The sequence below is a fragment of the Akebia trifoliata genome, chromosome 7 (assembly GCF_017979445.1).
Source record: "Akebia trifoliata isolate Shusen 1 chromosome 7, ASM1797944v1, whole genome shotgun sequence".
In the NCBI taxonomy this organism is placed as follows: domain Eukaryota; kingdom Viridiplantae; phylum Streptophyta; class Magnoliopsida; order Ranunculales; family Lardizabalaceae; genus Akebia; species Akebia trifoliata.
Genome location: NC_141381.1, coordinates 33100746 through 33124074, shown reverse-complemented (window position 1 = coordinate 33124074; position 23329 = coordinate 33100746). Strand labels below are relative to the sequence as shown.

Sequence of the window (23329 nt, the reverse complement as noted above, 5' to 3'; positions counted from 1 at the left end):
ATAGATTTCAAATTATTAAGATAAGTTTTCAGGAAGATGAAGACGAGGACGAGGACAATGAGGTTGATAATGAACATTATAGTTTATTATTTTTGAGACTTATAGGTAAATATAAGGGCAATGATCCTATTTTATTATTATTATTATTATTAGGTCATCCATATACTTCTCATCAAAGATGTGATCCCTTACTGGTGACTTGTCTAAATCAGTGAATCAATGATGCATATGCAACGGTTGGGGTGTTAGGGTTCCTCCACTAAAAGCTAATGTGCTGGACTTAATTGTAATTTCCCATCTCTCACTGATGGACTTAAATGTAAATTCACTTCTTTCTCTTTCTCTCACTGAAAGCTACAAAACACCACGACAATCTTTCTCATGGGGTCGTGGAAATCGTCTCTGAGTCTCAGTGTCTCTTTTCCTGCTCTCACCTCACAAACAACTGTTGTTCTAATGTGAGTTTTGTTTATAAGGCCTCTATCAATCATTTTTTAAGTGTTTTTATTATTATTATTAATTATTATTCTTTGTTTAATCTTTAAAACAATAAAACTAGCTTTCTCGCTTGGTATCTGAAATGGGTATCCTTCTATTTTCTTTTTAGCTTTAATGGGTAATGTATCATACATTGAGAATTTCAATTTGTTTTTCAGTATGAACATTCAGGTTAGTTTCATGGAATTTAGGTGGCATTCAGAGATTTCTTTACCTTTAATGCTATTCTGTTATCTTTGTTTCTTTTATTTCCTTTAATAGGATTTCTTCTTTGTTTTTTTTCCTGTTAATTTTGGTTGTCAGAACTTGGTGAAAAGAGAAATTATGCTGTTCTTTTTTTCTGTTAAATTAGAACTGAGTTCGGTTTTTGTGTTTCTTTGAATGTTGATGATTTTATATATTTATGGATTTTTTTTTTCTTTTCTTTTTTTTTTTTTTTTAAATATGGAGATTCTTTAATGGGTTTGCGTTTTTTTTTTCTCCAGCTCACTTGTGATCTCAGATATTGGATATATGGTTTTCTTCCTTGAATTATATTGAGGTTTTACATAATTTTTGCAACCTTAGTTCTGTTTTATATAATGGAGTCATGGAGCTATGGTTCTGAGGGGAAAGGGTTTATGTTATCTGATGAAATGGTTTCACCTACCGATGCTCTTTCAAGAAGTAGAACAGTGTTGATGGGTTGGGACCTGAAAACCCCATGTAGTTACAAAGACACCATGTTGGTCCCGGGTCGGGAAACCATCGAAAACCAGGGATTCATGGAATTGGGTTTCCCTAATATCATTAGAAAACCACTTCATGACAATCTGATTGGGGGGATTTTCGGTGGTAAGGTCAGTAGTGAATGTGTGTCATCTACTACCTCAAAAGTGTTTTGGGGGGAAGAGGAGTCGAGTCCAAGGCTTTCAAACTCCGTTGTGGATTCAAACAGTTGGGATTCATCACTCATTGATTTGAAGTTGGGGAGGTTTGCCGATTACCGAGATCCCCAGAATGGTAAATCTTCTAAAGAGACGCCTGTTATATCATCAGCAGCATCACCTGTGCCAGAAAAGAGAGCACGCTCATCGTATTTGGCTTCTCAGACTCCACTTTGCCAAGTTCATGGTTGTAACATGGATCTTAGCTTTTCAAAGGATTATCACAAGAGACATAAAGTTTGTGAGGTTCACTCAAAAACTGCCAAAGTGATTGTGAATGGGATTGAGCAGAGGTTTTGTCAGCAGTGTAGCAGGTTGGTTTTATTTCCTCTGGCCTTCACTTAGAAGTAACTTAGCCTTTCTTACATGTTAATTTATGGTTGACTGAGTATACGATTCTCTGTAGAATCAGATTTTTTTTCTTTCTTTTTTCTAGGATGAGATAGGAAATTCTAGGAGTTTGGGTTTGGGATAGCATTCTAGCAGGTTTTAACTCCAGTACTATAAATCAAGTCTAGTTGACCACGACTTCCTTCTTAATTTGTTAACCAAGCAACTACTCCAAAAGACCGAGCTGTTGGAGAGGGTGAGAACTATTAATGGAAGAGGGTCACGGGGCTTAATTGGTGTATGTCACACCCAAGAGTTAAGGAAAATATACTCTCAACACCACCCCCTCCCCCACCCATAAGGTTGGAAAGATTTGAACCCGTGACCAATATGAACCTAGTGCTCTAATACCATGTCAACCAACCAACAGCTCCAAAAGACCAATCTGTTGGAGAGAGGGAGAACTATGAATGTGAGAGGGTCACAAGGCTTGATTGGGGTATGACACACCCCCGAGTGGAGGAAAATACACACTCAACACATGTCCAGTTGTAAAATAGTTTGATGTCTAGTTTTAAACATATAGCTGCTTCTTGGCACTTCCAATTACTAAGGTCTTGACACTTCACTTTTCTACTACCATAGCATTTTTTGCTCTAACTGGTCTATTGTTTTACTTCCATGCGTCAAAGTGCATTGGTTCTTATTGCCTGAATAATTTTGGTTGACTCTTGATTATCCAGGTTTCATTTGCTAGTCGAATTTGATGATGGTAAGCGTAGTTGCCGTAAACGCCTTGCAGGGCACAATGAGCGTCGCAGGAAGCCTCAACTAAATCAATCTGGTAAAAATGGAAAGTTGCTTTCCTCGTATATTGGTACTAAATCTAAAGGCTATGTAGCTTTAAATATTCCGCAAGCTATTGATCTGTTTCATTCTCAATAAATTGCAAAGAATCGTATTGGCTTCTTTTTTTTAGGTCATATCTTATGATATCATAAAATGGTTAACCAACCATTTCTTTGGTTATCTTTGCTATTTATTAATATGAGAATGCTCTTATCGGCCAACTAAAATTAAATTTGATATTGAGGAGTATGAAATTGAAAGCTGTCTAGAATTATTTGGATCCAAGTGGCTTTTCTATCAAATATATGAAATGGACTTCTTCAATACAAGAGTGAGTTTCCATTTGTGAGAATAGTAGCTGAGCTAGACTCTGGAAGAACAAAGCTGTGTTTTGTTTTTTTCAACAATGAAATCTGTTTTTTTTTCTTTTCTTTTTCCACAAGGAGCTTCCTTTTAACTTCAAATCGTTCCAAGGTTGTTTTGTCACATGAGATTAGTTATGTTTTGGATTTTTTGGAATACCTTTGTTACAATACCTGTTCAAATTTTCATATATTTTTTCTCTCTTAAATTGATGTAAGTAGAAAATTTTAGCTCAACTCTCTTTACAAACATGAGTATTTTTCTCACAGAGAGAATTATTATTAGAATATGCTGTCTACAAATCCATGCTACTCCTTTTGAAAGAAACCATCATTCATGAATTAAAATTCCTATGTATCAGTTTCAATGGAATGGTATCTGACCCCAAATTTCATCTAAATACATGTGCTACTGCTTCCTTTTGTGTAGTTAGTTCCATCTTCATGCTATTTTGGTAGTTGCTTTCATTCTTCCCCCTTATCTGCCTTTGGTGCACCCCCATTTAATAAAAATTAGAACGAAAACCACAACAGCTCTGACCTATGAAATTGATGCATAACTAGAAGATAATCAAAAAGAAAAATTACTAGGAGATCAGATATATATTGTACTTCATAGGCATTTTGTGCTTCCAACAACTGGAAAATTTTAAGTATAATTTATAATTCAATTCTTTCCAATGACTCAAAGAGCTCCTGAACACCTACTTGAATCCTTTAAAATTCCCTTGAGATACCCATTTCAAAATAATATGACATGAGTTTTGACATGGCTCAGCCTCAGCTAGATATTTTATATTAAAAAGTATGAATATTTTTTGACATCAAAATGACTAATTAAACTACTGCAGTTTTCTTTAAAATTATTTATAGTTTTCTTTCTTTGATTGGGGGCTGTTTATTATGTTTTTTTTTTTTTTTTTTTCTTTCTTTCTTTCTCATGTTTGAATTGGAGAATGGTCCCGCTGACCTCCTGCTATGTTTGGTTTCATTTTTTTCTTTAATGAAATATCTTTATCCTTGTCAACCAAAAAAAAATGGATTTATGATGCGAAACTATACGTCAAATGATGGTTCTGCAGGTAACAGGTTTCTAGTGAGTTCCTTACCATCAAGGACATCTTTTATCTGCCCAGAAATATTTTCAAGCGGCATTCTACAACAAGATAAATATGAAACCAGTAATTGGAGCAAGCGTGTTAAATTAGAAGACGAAGCTATTTATAGACCCCAATCAACGATGCTCATGTCAAATGATCATTTGCTTCCAAAATCCTTCCTCCCTCCATTTGGTGTGGAGAAACAATATCCTTCCTTTGGAAATGGGATTGATACTGCACCAGGAAACATTTTCTATGAAAACAGTAACCGTTACCCACACGAATTGCCTAGCCCAAATTCTGTCTCACGATCTATGCTATGGAATGCCTCATCAGGAAGTGAAGGCTTCAATGTTTTTGATGCCTCATCTACCATTCAAGGCTTATCCGGGGTTTCAGACTCCGGTTGTGCTCTCTCTCTTCTGTCATCTCAAGCACAGAACTCATCAAGTTATTCATCGGGAATTTCCATGGCAAGGCCCCCTATTATCCAAGGAGATCATGCCCATTACAGTTTGGGCTTATTGTCTGAAAAGCTTTTAGGATTAGGTTCACAGGCTTCGACAAGTTTGGCATCATATAGGTTTCCATCTAAGATAAACTCCACGGAAGTTGACCACGTGGAACCTATAGTGGTTTCTGATGCAAGCAAGGCTGTTAACTTTGATGTCCACCACAATGGGATATTTCATGGGCCAGACTTTGTGAGCTCTAAGGATCATCTTTCTAGTGGACATGGTACCACTGTTGATCTGCTTCAATTGTCGTCACAGCTGCAACGTGTGGAACGACAGAGGCAATCCATGCAAGTGAAGCGAGAAAATGACGCCTTCTGCTACCTCCCTATCACTTAAGCAGTATTACAAATGGGTTTGAGGTAAGCTTATCAATTCAAAAATTTGCTTTCAATAGCTGAATACTTTATTGCTTTGGAAATTTAATGTGTTTATATGTTTTGCATGGGTGGTAAACTGGGTATCATGGAGATGACATCCATGGCATCCAATTCATTTGTTCAGGATATTTGATTTGATAAGATTTCAAAATGAAAGAAAACTTATGTCAAGTAATAAAGTGGTTGATTTGGATGGCTTTTTATATGCAAGCAATGTGGACTATAGAACTTTAATCACTTATTGGTTGCTTGTTGAAAGTAATGTTATATTATAATACCCAAAGGATCTCTAGTCCTCTGTTTGTTATTCAGAACTCAAAACACACTAACACATACACACCAGATAAGACAATATCAGCAAAGCATTGGGGATGATAAACCAAAGTAAAGTTGTTGATTACTTGATTTCGATTGCTTCTTATAAGTATGAAATTCTATTTGCTCTAGCTTTAATCATTAAATGATTGCTTATTGAAAGTTATCCTACTTGGTATACATCCAAAGGACCTTGAATATTATGTTTGTTATTCAGAACTTTTCACTTACGAAGCACTAACACAAACGACACTGTTTTTGTTTGGGATTAGACCCATAGCTCAGTTGGTTGACATATTGCAATCTCAACTTTGAGGTCGTGGGTTTAAGCCTAGCTTTGCCATTAAAAAAATGAATGAAACTTTGAATAATACATAAACTAACTACACTTGATTCACATTTTCCATAAGATTCACTCCATCCCACTTTACTCCTTAAAAAAACATATGGTAAGACGATAAATAATGGGGATTGGGGAGGGGTCCAATGTTGTTCGATCATGAATCAGATGTTGGAGTTACTAATTACTAATACTACTACAGATCGGCCTATTTTAATGATACCAATTTGCATATTTTATATGAATTACTTTCTCAATCTTTTGGTTGTCTTTTATATGTAATACAACTTATATGAACTGGTGGAGGTTTAAAGTATGTTATCTGAATGGATTGCAGATAGCCGAAAGATGCAGCAACTGAAGAATCGTTTATTCTGATTGTTTGTACTAACAAGAATGTAAGAAATCTTGAAGTGGTGGCAGTAAGAAACTTCAACTACCACTCGGAGGTTTAAGTCCTACGCTTGATTCTACGAATCGAGCCCAGGTTGTATATCTTTCTCAACTAGACAATAAACAAGCAACATTGCCAGCTTTGGTACTTTTGATCACATTGTGTATGAGCTCCTCGGTGCTTTTGATCTACAAAATTCTTTTTTTTTTTTTTTTTCTCTGCATACCATGTGCTGCTTCAGGGGATCTCATTAATGATTACTACAATGAGGCTATTAATCATTGAAAATTTAGAGCCATTGTTAAACAAATTAACTCCTCACATTTAGGGACATTAAGAAGATTAGCAAACACACTCATGAAGTAAGATTTAGTGGCAGATCCAAGCAGGCCCTGAATCACTCATCTATAATGGATTTAATTATTTCAGATGAAACTTGTTAGTGGGATTCATATGTTTTGAGAAAAAAAAAAAAATTAGTGAAAGTGGATGGCAACTACAATCTTGCCCTTTGTTTAAGATCTGATAGCATGAACTTGATGTTGGATGAGAGAAAAGAACAAATTTTTCTGAAATTCTTTACTCCCACCATCTTTTATATATATTATCTTTAGGCTTTAGGATGCTTTTGACCAGGCCACTTTATTGCATTCATGTTGTTCAAAATGGTAATATTAAAAAGTAAGGTGACATTTACATTATCACCATCACCAACCTTCTATTTAGTGCTTTACATTATTCGTCGTCTTTGAATATCCAAATTTTGATGCCTAATACACCATACAACAATAATTAATTTACCCTCGAATGGATTATAAAGGAACCCTGCCTTCTCTAATCCATTTGACACGTGCAATTTATTTTCCGTGGGCCTCACAATTTGTTCTTGAATTCTTTTTGTGTCCTCTTGTTTTAAATTTTAATAAATAAATAAAAAGAAGGAAAGTTAGCAAATTTTAAACAGAAGTTAGGAGAATCTCAATTTTCCCACCCAAAAATATGGGGTCAACGGGGCAAGTCTCGGTGTTCCATCTAGTTTATTAGAAGTTTTCATATCTGCACTCATTACCTCAATTCGTGTTTGTTTCGATCTTTCCATTAATCTCAAAACAAAACTCTTAATTGGGGTTGATTATTATTATTTAAAATGTTGCACATGGTCGTCAAACCATTTCAGTCTCACTTTTTTTTATGTTGTAAAAGTTTTTTTGAGGTCAAATCGAAGCATACAAGTCCAAGTCAAAAGTCTTACCCAGATTGAATGCGATCACATGAAACTGCTGTTAGAAAACAACAGCAAGAAAGAGCTTCTCTTCATGACTACAGAAAAAAGCTACACTGTCAGCCTTGTAATTATGACTAAAAGCAGTAAATTCTTGGTCATTTTTATTTTTATTTTTATTTTTCGATGAAAAAATTTATGCCTGAATTTGAAGCTGGACCAGACTGGTTTCTTAGTCATACCCATACCCTGATTATTAAGTTATTACCATGGTTTTAAAACTCATTTTGACTTCTCGTCTTGTGTCTTGGACGAGTTTTCCAATATGTTTCGAGTCCTCTTGTTCAACAATGAAAAGAATGAATCGTGATTTTAAATCTCATTTGAAACATTTGATTTGTCTGTCCATCATGTTAGTGGACGATATTGAGATGTTTCAGATGAGTCGTCTGGGTCTCAAGATTTAAAACCATGGTTAGGTTATTACCAAAGCATAAAGTCTAAAAACAATATATCGCTTTCTGTTTCCATATCTAGGCCACATCACATAAAAGCCATCGAACTAGTGAGTAGTGATCTTGCTACCAAACACCACACCACACCACTAACGTGTAGCATAGTAGTCTAGATTTACCAAACATTCTTGGCTGTTTTTTTTTCCTTTCCAAAGAGAACTTCTATTGCCACATCAACTTTTGCTAACGCCACTCCTAAGATGTCTGCAAATTCGTTAAGGATTTACATATATTTGTGTGGCATTAGCAAAAGTTGGAGTGGCATTAAAAACTCTCTTTTTTCTAAAAGATTGGCCCGATACCACTTCAAAATTTTGTTAATTTTCAATTGCTTTGTAGGATATTTCCCACTTCTCGGCATAATAAGGAAGTTAGCCTTCAATCTGGCATTTCAATTCAAAGCTCAAACCAAACCTCAACAAAAAGAACAAATGATCAACAACAAAAAAACCAAAAAAAGAAAAAACCTAATACATTTGGTCACAGCATTTTAGTATAACAAGACCAAGTTGTCTCTGGACGAGTTTTACGATTTATTCAAGTCGTCTCATTCAAGAATGACACAATCGACTAACTTTTAAGAGACATCAGAATTGAGACAACATGTCAATCCATCTCGTTGGTGGACAATACCGAGACAAATCAGATGAGTCATCTCCGTCTCAGACGAGTTTTAAAACCGTGCTTGGGATTCACACAATACACTCTAAATGACTATCAACAATCTGAAGCTGAGGACGATGATGATGATGGATGTTGCAGTATTGTCCCCGAGATTATAATACTTCCACAACATTTACAGCTATCATAAAATGATTTTAACTAATTTCAATACTAAATCCAATATTTTATTGTACTAAATTCAATAGAAATAAAATAAACATATCTCCCCCCAACCTGCAAAAATACTCCAAGCTTTTTCAACACAAAAAAACTTAGAGAGGAAAAATAATATGAAACTACAATAGTTGAGTAGCTATTAAGTCCAAATCTAAGAAGAGAGGCCAAATCTGTCAATCAAAATCCCTACTTAGTTTTTTGCATTGCCATTGGGCAGTCCAGCAATACCTCCAGATGGGTTGAGCTCGTCCCAAGCTTCGATCCATGTAACCATGGCATCTGCTAACTTGGTGAAGTATGGGTCTACCTTCCCAAGCTTAGCATGAACCTGCTTTGACAGTTCAATGTAGCACTCCTGAACGGTGGTACACTCCTTTGGAAGGGTTACAGCCTGGAAGAAAGGGATCAGCTCTTCTTGCCAATATATACCTTTGTATTCCTTCTTGAGGTTCACAAATGGGTTGCTTGCTTTGCTGTGCCAGATGTAAGGCAAACCAGTCTTGATTCCCCATCCCATGTGGTCGCATATCACCTGCACAATCAGAACATCCGATGGATGTGAGGATTTCTAACTGTTCAAGGGAATTATATATGACTTGGAGAGGTAGTGGAGAACACAAAGAAACCAAAGGGATGCCATAAGTTGCTTGAACAATTTTGGCCAGCACCACTAGAGAAATCAGTAAATAAGTACTTCTTTAAGAACACGGTGGTGAAAAAGTACCTTGGTGCACCATCCAGCCCACATATCATCGTAACGTCCAATTGGCTGACCATCACCCATAAGTCCAAAGTACATTGCAGGGCCAATAAGGTCACGGTTGAATCCCAAATTCATACCACACATGGGGAACAAGGTCCCCTTGGGAATTGTTAGAACCGCATCTACAAACCTACAAAAAATCAAAGAGAGGTTTAATAAAAAAGCATAGCATGCACTAGGTGTTCATTAGCCATCTGGAAGGGGAGCAGCACACCTTGTGTTTCTTTCACGGGGCTTGACAAGTTGTGTAGGAGCATCATAGTCAGGGATGTTAAGCCAGAGTCCATGAGAAACAGCAGTGGGAGCACCCTCACGAAGGCTGAAAGGGTACCCGCGGACAAAGTCTGCACCTTCTCGGTATGGATCATACAAAGTGTTGAAGAAAAAGGGGGTCGATGGGGAGAGAAGGTTCTTAATATGCTGCTCAAGTGCATTAATCTCTTTGCCAGATGGATCTTTAGCAACCTGTTCATCAACACGGAGTTCCCCAAGTTTAGATCCAAAGATTACCACAGTTCAAGCTATTGTTTAAGTATAATTAATATATAAACAAAAGCTCAACCCATTAAATAATTAAGTTACAATAGAAGAAAAGGCAAAGTCACATGGGAAAATAAATAGGACACCCACTGCTCAAGCTATCGTTTAAGTGACCAAGTTGAGTCCATGAATAAAAATAGATAAAAAAAATTTCAACATACAACCCATTAAATAATAAATTATGATTATAAACAAAAAAAAAAAAGACAAAACCATGTGGACATGTAAATAGAACAGCGTGAATTGAAAAGCATAAGCATCTTAGAAGACTCGAATCATTAATTCAAAAATAAATGTACAACTAGAAATGTATGCTAATGAATTATCAAAAAGGAATGGTGCTTAGCACCATCAACAATGTCAGACAATTTCCGGTTGCAATTAGTGGATATGCCCCACATCAGCCAAACTATTCATTAGCTATATTGAGAAGGCCAGAAAACAAATCGTAACCGTCGAGCCAACTGACAGCTTTGATCAATAAGGAAGATCAACAGTTGTTAAGATTGTAGGGCCATGGCAATTCAAGAGGGTGAGATGGGGACCACAGCAATAATTGATACTGCTGAGTTCTACAATACTTCCTCACTATCGAAATGTCCATGTCAGAATCAGTTAATTGTGAACAAGGGCCCACCCATGAAAAGGAAAATGGGCATTTTGTTTCAATATCAAGGGACCTGAGAACCAGATACCACAATTTTAAATCTGAAAGCTTTAAATCACAAGGCAATTCTTCCTTTCTATAAAAAGAGAGAAAGAGAGAATAAGACATCTGGAAAGTGAAAGATTATGGAATATAGTGGAGAATTCAACTGGTGCAGTCACATTGATCTAGACATCACTTAGAGAATGACAAAAAGAGCAAAACAATCTAAAAATTGCTAGATCTAACCTGAAATCTGATTCAAATTTCTATATGCAACTCTAGTAATCAGATCTAAGTAAAACCACTTCAGGGAAAGTATAATTTATATGCTCTTGACCCATAAAAAAATGCAAAATATTTAAAAATAATAATTCCCTCTGAGAAAAATTAATCGAATAAAGAGACTGGAAATCTCTAATCTTGATCAAGTCTTAATGTGTAGATCAAATTGGTGGATCCTAAATATAATCAAGTTCTTTATCACAACAGATCCATAGCATAACCTCAACCTTTCTTATGCTAAAGAAGTGAAAGATCAACTACAAAGGAAAAATTCCATCAGAAACCGATGGAGCTGTATCAAATTTGTGAAAAAATAAATCAGATAATAAAATTATTAGGAGTCCAGGGTCCTTAGCTTCTATAAACACAAAGGACCTCCTTCAACGAAAAAAAAAGAAATAAAATCACACAAGTCATCAAAACAAGAATACTTGCAAATCAAAGACATTTTCTTGAGCCTGAAACAAATGCAGATCAAATTCGATTTATTCTCACAAATATTGAAGCATGGAAAGATGGATTTTAAAGCAGCAATTGAACAGAGACAAACCCAAACACAAAACTAGATTCAAAACCGATGACCGACATAAAGAAAATCCAAAACCCATCTACCAAATCTCATCTTTTACCCAAAAATTAAAAACCCATGAAACAGATCCATAAAAAATCAAGCCCCAATCTTTCCCGCCAAAAACGGAATCCAACTTTTTTCCACTAGATTTAAAAACTCGTGAAACAGATCCATTGAAATCAAGCCCAATCCTTCCCTCCAAAAGTGAAATTCCATCACATAAAATCCAAAAAACCAAACCCAGTAAAGATCAAAATTTTCTCCCCAAAACCAAATCTAAACGTCACAGAACAAAAAACCCTACATTCAAAAAATCCAAAAATCAACACTTACAAAGCAATCGTCGTCAATTGTAAAGATGTACTTCTTCTTAGATACCATGTACCCAAAGCACCGGCACGCAGAGTCCTTGAAGGAAATGCAGGAAGCCTTAGGACCCAAAATCCTATTAATGTCATCTCGGTTGTAGAGCTCGTAATCGAACCCTTCAGGAACCTTAATTATTTTCGACGGATCACCATCTTGAACGATGATCAGATGGTAAGGCTGGAAATAAGGTCTCCACATCTCGAGAAAATCAAGGTTTCTAATTGTGGGTATGACAATGTCCAGTTCATCCTTCAAAATAGGAGTCGGAGCAATCGAAGATCCCGCCATGAGAGAACAAGTGAGGTTTCCACAAGCAAAGAAACCGAGAAAAACAGAGAGAGAGAGAGAGAGAGAGAGGGAGACGAAGAGGTAAGCGTTTGTGCTATATTATATAAATATTTCAGGACTTGGTGGCACGTACGAGTAAACACGAGTGAAGGGTCTTAAGTTACGTGGCCGTTTTTGGCGATTGGACGACTCGTTCAAAGAGGTCGATGTTTTCGGGTCCAAATTCAAACATAAGAAAAGTATTCTATGCTTCGTCAGTTCTCGGTTTTCAATTGACTACAGCTGTTTCATCGCCACGTGTCTTATACTTTGATCGAAATTTTGAGTTGTGATTTGATCAAGATAAGGTTTATTGAGGATGATACACCTCTGGTCCACGATAACGTGAATTAGAAAACATTTCGTGGTTCAACTCAATTGGGAAGAGTAACAGTAGTTTAGGAAATTAAAAAGAGCAAAATTAGTGGGAGAGAGTAAAAACCGACAAAATGGAAGGACTTTTAACCAGGAAGAAAGAAGACAAAACGGGTGGGATCCGAAAGTTACACGTGTCGCAATAGGAGTTATGTTCATGCCCCGTCAAGGACGGTTTGGGGGCCCAAAACCTTACCCGTAAGTAACGTGCTCCATGACAATATGTCGAGTAAATAGGGCCCAATTTGGAGAAGTCAAGTTTACAAACTTTCTTTTTTTTAATTCTTTATTTATGCTGTATTTAGTTCTATCAGTTTCCAGTTTCCGTAACTTTATTATTATTATTTTTTTAATAATAATTTAGAGATACCCCTCAAGGTTTTCATAAATAATTAGAAGCCCCTAACTTCATAAAATGGTCACATCCCCTTTTAGATTGAATCTAGTAATATTCGAATCTTAATTGTGTTGATCCGTTTAATTCGATTATTGGACCACCAATCACACATCTTGACCTGAAATTGAATAGGAATCACTTGTATCTCGAGGAAAGGCATTTATGATTCCCATACATTTTTCACTAATTAATATGATTTAATAATCTGATCTCTTATTAAAATTTCTTGACTTTTCCCTAAAAATATGGTTCCCCAAGACTATCATCAAAACTTTTTTACTAATCCAATTAATAATTAAAATATTGTTTAAAAATTATTTAATTAGAAAGTAAATATAACTTTACTGTTTCACTTTCTAAGTAAATAATTTCTAATTGATATTTTATTGGTAACATTATTTATACCTGGCCTTACTTTCCATTTTTCTTTTTTTAATTAATGATGACTTCAGTTATACTTTTGAAATTGAACATTAATAATATCAGACATTATTATAATAAATTTTCTTGGCAACTTTTACTTCTTCCATGGTTTGATAATCTTTAATAAAGTTTTAGTAAGGCTGTGATCAGATCCAAAATCTAAACTATTCAGATCCAATAATTTTGAGTCTGAATCAAGGATTAGGGTTTCAATAAAGACCCAATTTAATAACTTATCAAATCATTTTCGGAGGAATCAGCCCCCATGCTAGGTCTGTCAACGGATTGGGTCCGAATTGGATCAGATCAAGGTCGATTTTGATACTGATCCAATAAGGATCGGATTTGGGATGATTCGATAGGCATCGAATTGGACCTTTGCCTAGTCGTTTTTTTATCGGATATCATTATAAAGATCTAGATCCGATTCATTAACAATCAGATCGAGTTTAAATCAGGTCAAATCCGATTATATATATATAATCTAAGTATATTTTATATATCTCAATAAATATATAATATAATTTATATACTTTTTAACATATTATTAGATCTAGACATTATTGATTCAAATCTGATCCAAGAAGATAGTGGATTGAAATCTTATTAGATCAGATTTTTATCGGAATAAAAAAACATTTATCCAGACCCGGAGTTATCAAGACGGATCTGATTTTGGGTCTGATCAGATCCATTGACACCCCTATCTCATACTAGTGCACATTATCAAAGAAATTATCTGCGCCAATGGAAACAGGTTCAGCTTTTAGTTTTGTTGCAAACAAACCAGTTGGTAGATTGGGCAACAATTGTAGCACCAATCACGGGGACTACAATAAAAAAAAGTGGCCCTATTGATATTGATCGTACGTGGGACACGACGTACGTTTGTCGGACACCTCAGGTATGACCAATCAACCTCGTATCAACACGTGTAAATAGTTTAGCCAAAGTTCATTCGTTGTCGGTGTGAATTTTAACCAAAAATATCATACTTAAGGTTTGGTGCATTTTCCACCCAAAATCTAGATCTTCGCATTTAATGTTTTTCCATCGTGTATTGGTGTGGTTGATGCTTGAACCATAGTTCTAACTTCTAAAACTCTATTGAGTCTACTTGAAACTTGGTCGAGTCAATCCAACTCTATTGGGTTTTGAAATGACTCGACTATGAAATTTGATCGAACAAATTCTTTGAGTCAATTTTTCAACTCAATCGAGAAAAGAAAAAAAAAAAAGATTAATGCTAAAATGACGTTGCAAAAGATACTAAATTTGTACGCGGCTGACGTGATAAGGGCAAAGAACTGTTGATCTTTTCATTGTGCATCCCGAAGAAAATATGTATGGTTTGTGCCATTACCATGTCAGACACGTATGTTTTGCCACGTTGATTTAATAGGAATAATGCCTACGTGGCATGTTTTGGTTAGTTTTTAAAATGCATTAACCTCAAATCAAGTCGTTTTCTTTATGACACGCAGTCCAATGTATTCAATACCTAATAAAAACATGATACATAGATATCATATGTTGCTATAAGAATGGGACGCTGTTCTAATTCGTAAGTCTGTAAAAATTGGATCAAGTTGACCAATAAGTTCAATTGAGTTTTACTGATACGTATTAACATTTTTTAGACAACAAATATTAATTATTTCAAACGATATTAAAAAGCTTTTTCTAAATTATTTGTAAATTTCATGAATTTCTACTAGACTCATCCAAGTCAATTCGTGAATCTTTTGACTTGACTCAATCAAGTCAGTTTTAAAACCATGGTTGAAACCTGTAGTCTTGTCGTTTAAGGCTAAGCTATGATTTAAAAGAAAAGAAAAAAGAGTTTTGACTCATTTTCATACATTTTCCATACACAGTCATAAATCTGACTCTATTTCAAACATTTACCTTGATTGTAGTTTTTGGGAAAATTACTTTAAAGGATTATGACGGAGAAACTTTTCTTTATAAATATTGGAAAATTTTCTTTTCTTAACAGTCCTTGGACCTCATTTCTCACATTTCTCAAGATTGAATGTCCTAACCGTTTGAACTCATCATTTCCATCCAAAATATTAGATTTTTGACATCTCAATCAAATTTTGAAGACTCTATTCCGTCGGAAAGGATTTAAGAAGGAAGAAAAAATCATTTTCAATGACTTTTCCAACATTTTGAAGATATATGTAAATAACTAGATTTTTTTCACTTTTTTTTTCTTAATTTTTGAATGAAAATCGGTAAAAATTATTTCTTTTGAGTTGAAATCATCTAAACAAGTCATTATCTCAAGTTTTAGTCAAAAAAACTCGAAAATTGAAAATGCGTGCATTTTACCAATGTCAAATTCACCATTTTTTATTTAAAAATAGGTGAGCTCGACAGTACATGAAAAACGTTTGAATTCAGCAGTAAAAATTGTGAATCAGACAGTAAATAAAAAAGCAATGAGTTCACCAATATCGAGGACCATTAAGAAATAAAAAAGTTAACTAAATGTCCTATCAAACTACTGTGCAAAACTTAAGGACAATTTAAAAATAAATCCCTTCGACAGAGTCCTTTTTAAGTAATTTTCCTTAGCAGTTTTGATTGTAGTAACTTTAAGTTATAAAATAAGAAGAAACATACACGAAACGGAAACAAAAGGGAACGAAAAGTCTAAGATAAAGATCATATTTAAGTTCTATTTTCTGTGATAGGTTCATTACATTTAAAGAACAATGTTTTTTACAAGAAGATTTCTATATATGGAAACACAATACAACAGCTAAAAGTAAACAAAATAGAAAATGTAATCTTTCGACAACGAGTTATAGCGCACCTTAACCCACTTCTATTGCTGGAGTCCATAGGCTTCATGTGAAATGATCGAGTTAAAAATTTGTGAATAAAATATACCTCTTTATGTATAGTTTAGTAGTTTTAAGCCAATATGAATGCCAAAGACACCAACAAAGTCAAGATCGGATTAAAGATAGAGATGATTGGCATGGGACTGACATTTGGCAACCACGGATATGCGTCTGGAGGTGGCATGACACAATTATCACCATTGAAATAAATACGTCTAGGGAACGCCCATCCCTTATCGAAAGTGAACGTTTCCTTGTCTTTCCGGAAGAGTAGCTCTGACTGAACATTGCCCAGTGGACCAGCTTGCATTAGCAAATCATTATAGAATTTAATCCCCCACATCATGGCAGTATCATCTGTGAAACCATATTAAAAAGTTTCATAAGTTTTTCGAGTTAGCACCAAAATGTTTGAAACCACATACAGAACCACATGGATTTGATCCAAGCAGTTTGTGGAACAATATCTCTTGGGTTTTTGTTACGTGCCTAAGTGGTTAAGGACTTAATTGACGTGTTCCAACAGGTCTCCAGAGCTAACACCACGTCTCGACTTCAAGTCATGAAAAAGGCTACTTGGGACTTGGGAAGGCTATGGGCGATGGGCTACGGGAAAAATAGCCCGAGAATAGCCCCAAGAAGTGAGCCACCCAGAGTGAAAGCTGTCGTGGATGTCGGCTGCGGAGAGTAGTGGTTTGTCACATGCCGAAGTGATTAAGTACCTAAATTTGACAAGTTCCAACAGGTCTAGGCCTTTTGGTATATTGGTCTAGGTTCATAACAGTTTTATTCTTATAAAGATAAGTAATGGTATGTTTCTTCTTATAAATATCGACAGTGCATCCAAATGAGCATAAAAACAAGATCGAACTTACTTATGACACCATAAGGAGTTAACGACTTATAATTGAAGCTGAAAATCTGGGTGAGATTATTGAAATTTGGGTGTTGAATGACTAAGTTCCACTGCGTGTAGTTCATCCTGTAATTAAAATTTGTGATTGTGATCTTCACCCGCCAATACTCTTTGTAGTTGAGCTTCACATGCCAGTGAACCCGTATAGGACACATATGACTGGTACACTGGACTAGATGTGTATGACTATTTTTGCCAGGACGAGAAATAGCGGAAGCTAAAAATGGTGAATCTTCCCTGTAAAACAAGCGGAAAATAAATTTTCAACAAATTATCTTCAAACCCAGAAGGAAATAGAAGAAAATGATTGTGTGGAAAACTTACTCTACACAGCTTCCTGACTGAGATATACTATTCTGGCATCCACAACTGCACGATGGACAGGGGACAATTGTATCACTATAGAATGAAGAGAGAGAAACGCAACAGGTTGGAGTCTTCTGAGATAGAAATTGAGAATAGGTGCAGGTAGCGTTCCATGTCACTGTCATAAGAAAGACATTTGATGTAAAACACATATTTTTAGGAATTTCCACAAACTAGTTCAACAAAATTTTCAGGATGTGTATGATAGCAGAGAAAATGTTTTCTCCAGAAAATTAATCTGCATAACATGTTTGTCATCAGATATTGATTGCATCTATGAAAATGTCAAAAAGAGTGTTTGTTTTCAGTTTTGAGGGTGGGGGTAATCATGAGATGATATCACATTAGGATTTTCTGGCCCCAGCAAGAAAATCATTTTCCTGGGGCATTAGGTTGGAGAATATTTTCCCATGACATGCACAATTATACACTTGCAAATCATATTTTCCTGGGAAAATAATTTTCCGGTGCAATCAAATGGCTGTTTAGAAATTTCTTCTCTTGGTTAGTTAAAACCTGAAACAAGCTATTCTTTAAGATTGCATTATCCAGATGCACATACAAATAAACAACGGGCGCGTCACAAATATATAACTATTATATATTTACTAATCAATTCAGCCTATCAACCTGATTTCTGTACAAAAGTTAATTTACCGAGGAATCAAGAAACTTTAGAACCAACTTACTCAAAGCTTGAGTCGCTCTCCTTTGATCCGCCGTAATAAATTTACTTGGTCTCACAATCTTTGCAGGTCCACATGTGTATCCAGGCCCGGGTGCTTTCAATGTGAAATTCTTAGGCACTCTAACAGTCTTGTTCGAAGTTCCGGCCGAACCCACACTAAGCTGGAATGAACTTGCTGCATTGGTTGGATCCTGGACCCGTGAACTGATTACTCCCCCTTTGCAGCAATTTGCGATTTGCTGATTGTAAGGAGTTCCTGGCAGTAAATCCACGACTGTTGGATCCTTCTTACAACAATGGGGAATGTTCCCTTTGAATCTCGAACAATCACCTTGTTCTGTGGTTTGGCCTCCGATCATGCTCCATATCACCTCCTTCTTTGCCCATGTCCATCCCAATGTCCATCCCGGTGCTTCGATGTGACGATATTGATAGAAATTGTAGATCGTAACTACAGCCTGTCCCATTCAAATTCAAAGGAGAGGTAAGAATTCAATCGTAAATATGCACACACACACACACACACTGTCGAGTGTCTCCACCCTCGGGTGCGTCATACGCCAGTTAAGCCCCATGACCCTCTTATATTCATAGTTTTCCCCCTTTCCAATAGATCGGTCTTTTCGAGAAGTTGGTTGGTTAACATGGTATCGAAGCGCTAGGTTCATATAGGTCACAGGTTTGATTATTTCCACCCTTGTGGATGAGAGGGAGTGTTGAATGTATATTTTCCTCCACTCTCGGGTGTGTCATACCACAGTTAAGCCCTGTGACCCTCTTATATTCATAGTTCTCCCCCTCTCCAACATATCGGTCTTTTGGAGTTGTTGGTTGGTTAACCCGCATACACAGAGCAAGATTTACGTGGTTTGGTAGATGAGAACAATTCACCAACTCCTTTAACATAAGTGTGTGCATGAAGAGAGAGAGAGAGAGAGAGATTAAACCTACAGTTTTTTAATTTAGCATTTAAAGTTAACTAATATTTTGTGTCACTATATACTCACAACATAGCCATCTGGATTCCAGTTCATAATATCCCATTTGATTGTAATATTTCCATTTGGATCAAGCGCGTCATAGGCTTCTGAAAATAAAAAAAAGCTTAAACCTTCAATTGTCATAACCAAAACTAAACTATAAGAAAGATAACATTTTTCTCAACTTTTTGAAAGACCCAAAAAATTCTGTCAAACTTTAAATTTAGGTAGATAGGACCCAAAACTCAATCCCAAGAGATAAAAATCTCCTCTGTTTTCAAAGAAAATATCTTCTCTTAATACAATTAAGAGATCAAATTTCATTCCTTTCTTCATTAAAAAAAATCACCAAGACAAAGAATGGAAATCAAGTCCTCGTATTATATTTTTCATTTCGATTTTACATTATACCATGTAGTGAGATCCAGTTAGAGAATGATTCCCATTATGCACATCAACTCCATTAAGCCAAATGTTTAATTTCTAAGTGTATGGGGAAAGCCTTCTAAAAGCTAGTATATTTAAGGTACACCTAAACCAAGATGTTAAATCCAACAGAAACGTTGATAAAGTTAAGGTTTTGATCCAAAATCCAAGATAATAAACATTAATTAGAGATTTTTAAAAAAATAGAGACAATAGGGGTAAAAACAAAGAAAAAAGAAACTCCATTTCCCATTTCTCTAATTCCAATAACTTGTGTTGAAATATGGCTCAAAAATCAATTAGACCCGGTCCAAATGTGTGTATTGTTGGGTCGGTCCAAGGTAATTTGGGTTGAGCTTGTAACTTATGTAAATGGTTCACTTATGTGGAGCTTCTAAAAAGGGTTTTGTTCTTTTGTTGTAAGAAGTCTAACTTCAAATCTAAGTCTTTTTAGAGAAGAGAGTAAAGAAAAAAGAAACCCAAAAGAGGAGAGGGTGAGAGGTTTGGGAAGATTGAGATCTAGAAGAAGGTGAATTTAAGTGATAAAGGGAATCTTGTATCGATTTACCCCGTTTTCTTCATAGTGAAATCGAGCTCCAACGCTCATACCTTCGTGGATGTAGCCTTTGGGTGAACCACGTAAAATCTCGTGTTGTGGGTATTGTGTTCTTACTCTTTTCTTTGGGTGGTTGTTTATTTTATTTACATTTGCTACTATTAATTGGGTTACCCTTCATTGCCATTATCAAACAAGGTCTTAGAAGGTGTAGCATATAAGGTGTTTGTTAAGTACCCAATAGGTGTTTGACCAAATTACTAGGTGCCCTTCACAAGAGTGTTCACATACACAACAACTTGATGAACAGATTTAGAAGAATAAGCATTAAAGTTTCCTTTAATTAAATTCAAATCCATGAATTAATTAAATTCTGGTCCACAAGTACTAAGGCCTAATAACATAACCAAGGGTGAAAAAAGAAAAGAAAAAACAATAGAAAAAACAACAACAAGAGGAAGTAATCCTTAAATGTATTGTTCTTTTTTTACATTTTTTTTTTTTTCTCATTTCTGCAATTATGAAAGCATAATGTCAAATATACTAAATAACTGATTTATTGTCCTTTAATTATTATTTTTCAATTATAACAAGTCATTTGCTAACTTACTAAACTAGAGATATAATCATATAATTCTAATTATCATGATCTTTTTCATTACCCATTACTTGAAACATTCCAAAACATTAAAAGTTAGAGCTAAATGTCCGGATTTCAACAAAAACCCATTAACATAAACAGGGGAAAAAATCAGAAATAGTTGAAATATTTAGATAAATTAAAGAAGCCAATTTCCTCAACACCCAGTAACCCAATTTCCAAATCTTTGGAAAAAAGAGAGATTTTCTTCTGTCCAAGCAACCCATTAACAGAAACCATAAAATACAAACAAAAATGGAAGAAAAAAAGAGGAGATAAATTTAAAATATATATATATTGTCTTGGGTACAAACCTGTTGAAATGAAACTTAAGCAAGAAAACCAAAGCACAAGAAAAATGGTGCAGTTGGTAAGCTTTGAAATGAAGCTGGTAATGAAGGGGAAGATAGAACCCATTGCTGCTGAAGCTTTTATCTTGGTTTCTTCTTCCTCTTCTTTGAGACTTGTAACAGAAGAAGAGAGAAGCTTGAAGAAAAGAGAAAAAGTGATGATGGCTGGCCTTTTCAAATTCACACATGTCATGGCAGATAAGCTTAAGATGATGCAAGTGGACTTTGAGGTTCAAGAATCAAGGACCAGTGTTAATTTCTTTCTTTTCTTTGTGAAAGAAAAGGATCTCTCTAGAGTCTAGAGTGAAGTCTGAAAAGAGGAACTTGACTGACTTGTTCTTGTTGAATGTTGAAACTCGAAAACTTGTCCTAGTCGAGTTAACTCTTTGACTCACAAGCCCACTTGTTTGATCCTCTAAATAGTCAATACCAACTCACCTTGAAATTTTCATTGACTCGGCTGAGTTCTAAAATTAATTATAGTTGGGTGGGTGTAATTAGCAATAACTTTTGGTGGGACCCAAGAAAGTTCCACACCCTCCGTCGCACACGGTTCCAGATGCAACGATTGAAAGAGTGTCACATCGATCGTATACTTAAATCCCGCACTTAAAATATTGGGTGTTCAGTAACCGTTCATTTTCAAAGACATATTTGGAGAAATTTTTTTTATTTTTTATTTTTTATTTTTTATTTTTTCTTTTCAAATCAAATCTAGATCGTGATTGCAAGAGATTGAGATGTTACTTTTTTTTTTCAAAATATTTTTTTCTCATCCGTTAGGTCTGTGCTGCAGAGGAACCACTTCCATTCAGAGACAACTCATAACTAAACATTGCTCTTTTTGTCATTTTATTTTTGAGAGCTGTTATTGGCACCGCAATTTATTACATTCCAATTTCTTAAACTATTTATCAAATGCAACTAAAGATAAAAATACACTCTTCAAACATTACGAAGGTTTAGCTAAAATTATAATCTCTACATTATAACACTTGTTTAAACAATTTCAATAGTTGTTTATAATTATGGTTAGACTCATATAAAATCTGAACTCAAATAAAAAGGGGTGAATCTCCATTTCCTGCATTGAATACAACGAAATTCTAGGTTCAGTACATTATTTATTCTAATTCCCAAAACATGTTTTTCTAGTCACTTCATTACTTAATCCTGAGGAGGTAGCTCAATGGTAATTTCAGATTCAATAAGTGATGAGAGTTGGTAGGTTGTGAGTTTGATCCTCGGTATGAGCAATATTTCCTTGGGATCACTCATGAGGACACACCCTCACTTACCCGGTGCATGTGATGTGTAAGCATTGCAAGTTTTTAGGAGAGGACCCGTATGCCTGGGCTCTGGCCCTAACTTTTCTGGTTCCCCTAGTTGGACGTAAGTTCAGAATCTCCCATCATAAAAATAAAAATAAAAAATCAATTCGTCACTTTTATAATCCATGAACTCTTGAGTTCGTCACTTTTAATATCAACGAATTCATAGATAAAATACCAACAATTTTATTATATCAACAAATTCATTAATTATAAAAGTGATGATTGACCTAGAAAACATGTTTTGTGAATTAAAATGAACAATGTAAAAAAATTGGAATTTTGACATAAGTTGTTCATGTTTTAGGAAAAATTCCAAAAAGAGAGAGTTTTTATTGGCACAGCAAATTTTACTCATCCTCAACCATTCAATTATTTTTCTTTATTTTTAATTGTTGTGTAATGAGTAAAATTTGAAGTGCCAATAGCAATTCTCTTATTTCTTGATTATGGTTTACCGGAGAAATTCTATTGCCACACCAATCTTTTGTAATTAAGCAACTGTTTACATATGGGATAGTGTGTTACAAATAAAAGTTGGATTGTTAATAGCAGCTCTCTTTTAAAACTATTCAGAAATTCATTTTATTTCTTAAATTGATTCTATAGAAAAAATCATTATTTAAAAAAATAATTATGATATGATCAGGTTATATTACTCCTCAGATTTTAGGTCTTTTGTGAGATATTATAATGGAAAGAGTCTTGCTAGAGTAACATTGAAATGTATATTGTGGAGGACATTTACGATGTGATTGTGTGTCAGAATCATAAATTATTTTCATCCAGACACAAATGAGATCTGGATGAAAATATATATGATTCTAACACACATCTACGTCAAAAATGTCTTATAATAACCTACCCCCCTCCACTACTTGTTTTATTGCTCTTTCTTTCAATATTAGCTACCACTACCTTTGCCACCAACTCTCTCTT

At 35.1% G+C, this 23329-nt stretch overlaps 3 protein-coding genes across 4 annotated transcripts; 1 reads left to right on the top strand and 2 right to left on the bottom strand.

Moving 5' to 3' along the window:
- Positions 1-301: 301 nt before the first annotated feature.
- LOC147399240 (uncharacterized) lies at positions 302-6166 on the top strand. 2 transcript variants are annotated; one of them, XM_086448727.1, is made up of 5 exons: positions 302-458; positions 984-1738; positions 2498-2598; positions 4048-4942; positions 5953-6166. In XM_086448727.1, exons 2-4 carry the CDS (start codon positions 1080-1082, stop codon positions 4917-4919), a joined length of 1632 nt encoding a protein of 543 aa, XP_086304853.1. In that variant the 5' UTR covers positions 302-458; positions 984-1079; the 3' UTR covers positions 4920-4942; positions 5953-6166. The 2 variants fall into 2 exon arrangements, with proteins under 2 accessions (XP_086304853.1, XP_086304854.1); XM_086448728.1 differs by lacking the exon at positions 302-458 and adding an exon at positions 532-669.
- A 2385-nt stretch (positions 6167-8551) lies between these two features.
- LOC147399239 (putative UDP-arabinopyranose mutase 2) lies at positions 8552-12123 on the bottom strand. Its single transcript, XM_086448729.1, has 4 exons — positions 11725-12123; positions 9564-9814; positions 9311-9479; positions 8552-9118 (listed from the first exon to the last, which is right to left on the bottom strand). Exons 1-4 carry the CDS (start codon positions 12046-12048, stop codon positions 8777-8779), a joined length of 1086 nt encoding a protein of 361 aa, XP_086304855.1. The 5' UTR covers positions 12049-12123; the 3' UTR covers positions 8552-8776.
- Positions 12124-15844: 3721 nt separating this feature from the next.
- Positions 15845-21376, bottom strand: LOC147399238 (protein COBRA-like). Its single transcript, XM_086448726.1, has 6 exons — positions 21024-21376; positions 19115-19194; positions 18109-18565; positions 17378-17537; positions 17013-17290; positions 15845-16494 (listed from the first exon to the last, which is right to left on the bottom strand). The coding sequence occupies exons 1-6, from the start codon at positions 21250-21252 to the stop codon at positions 16208-16210; spliced, it is 1491 nt and encodes a 496-aa protein (XP_086304852.1). The 5' UTR covers positions 21253-21376; the 3' UTR covers positions 15845-16207.
- Positions 21377-23329: the final 1953 nt, after the last annotated feature.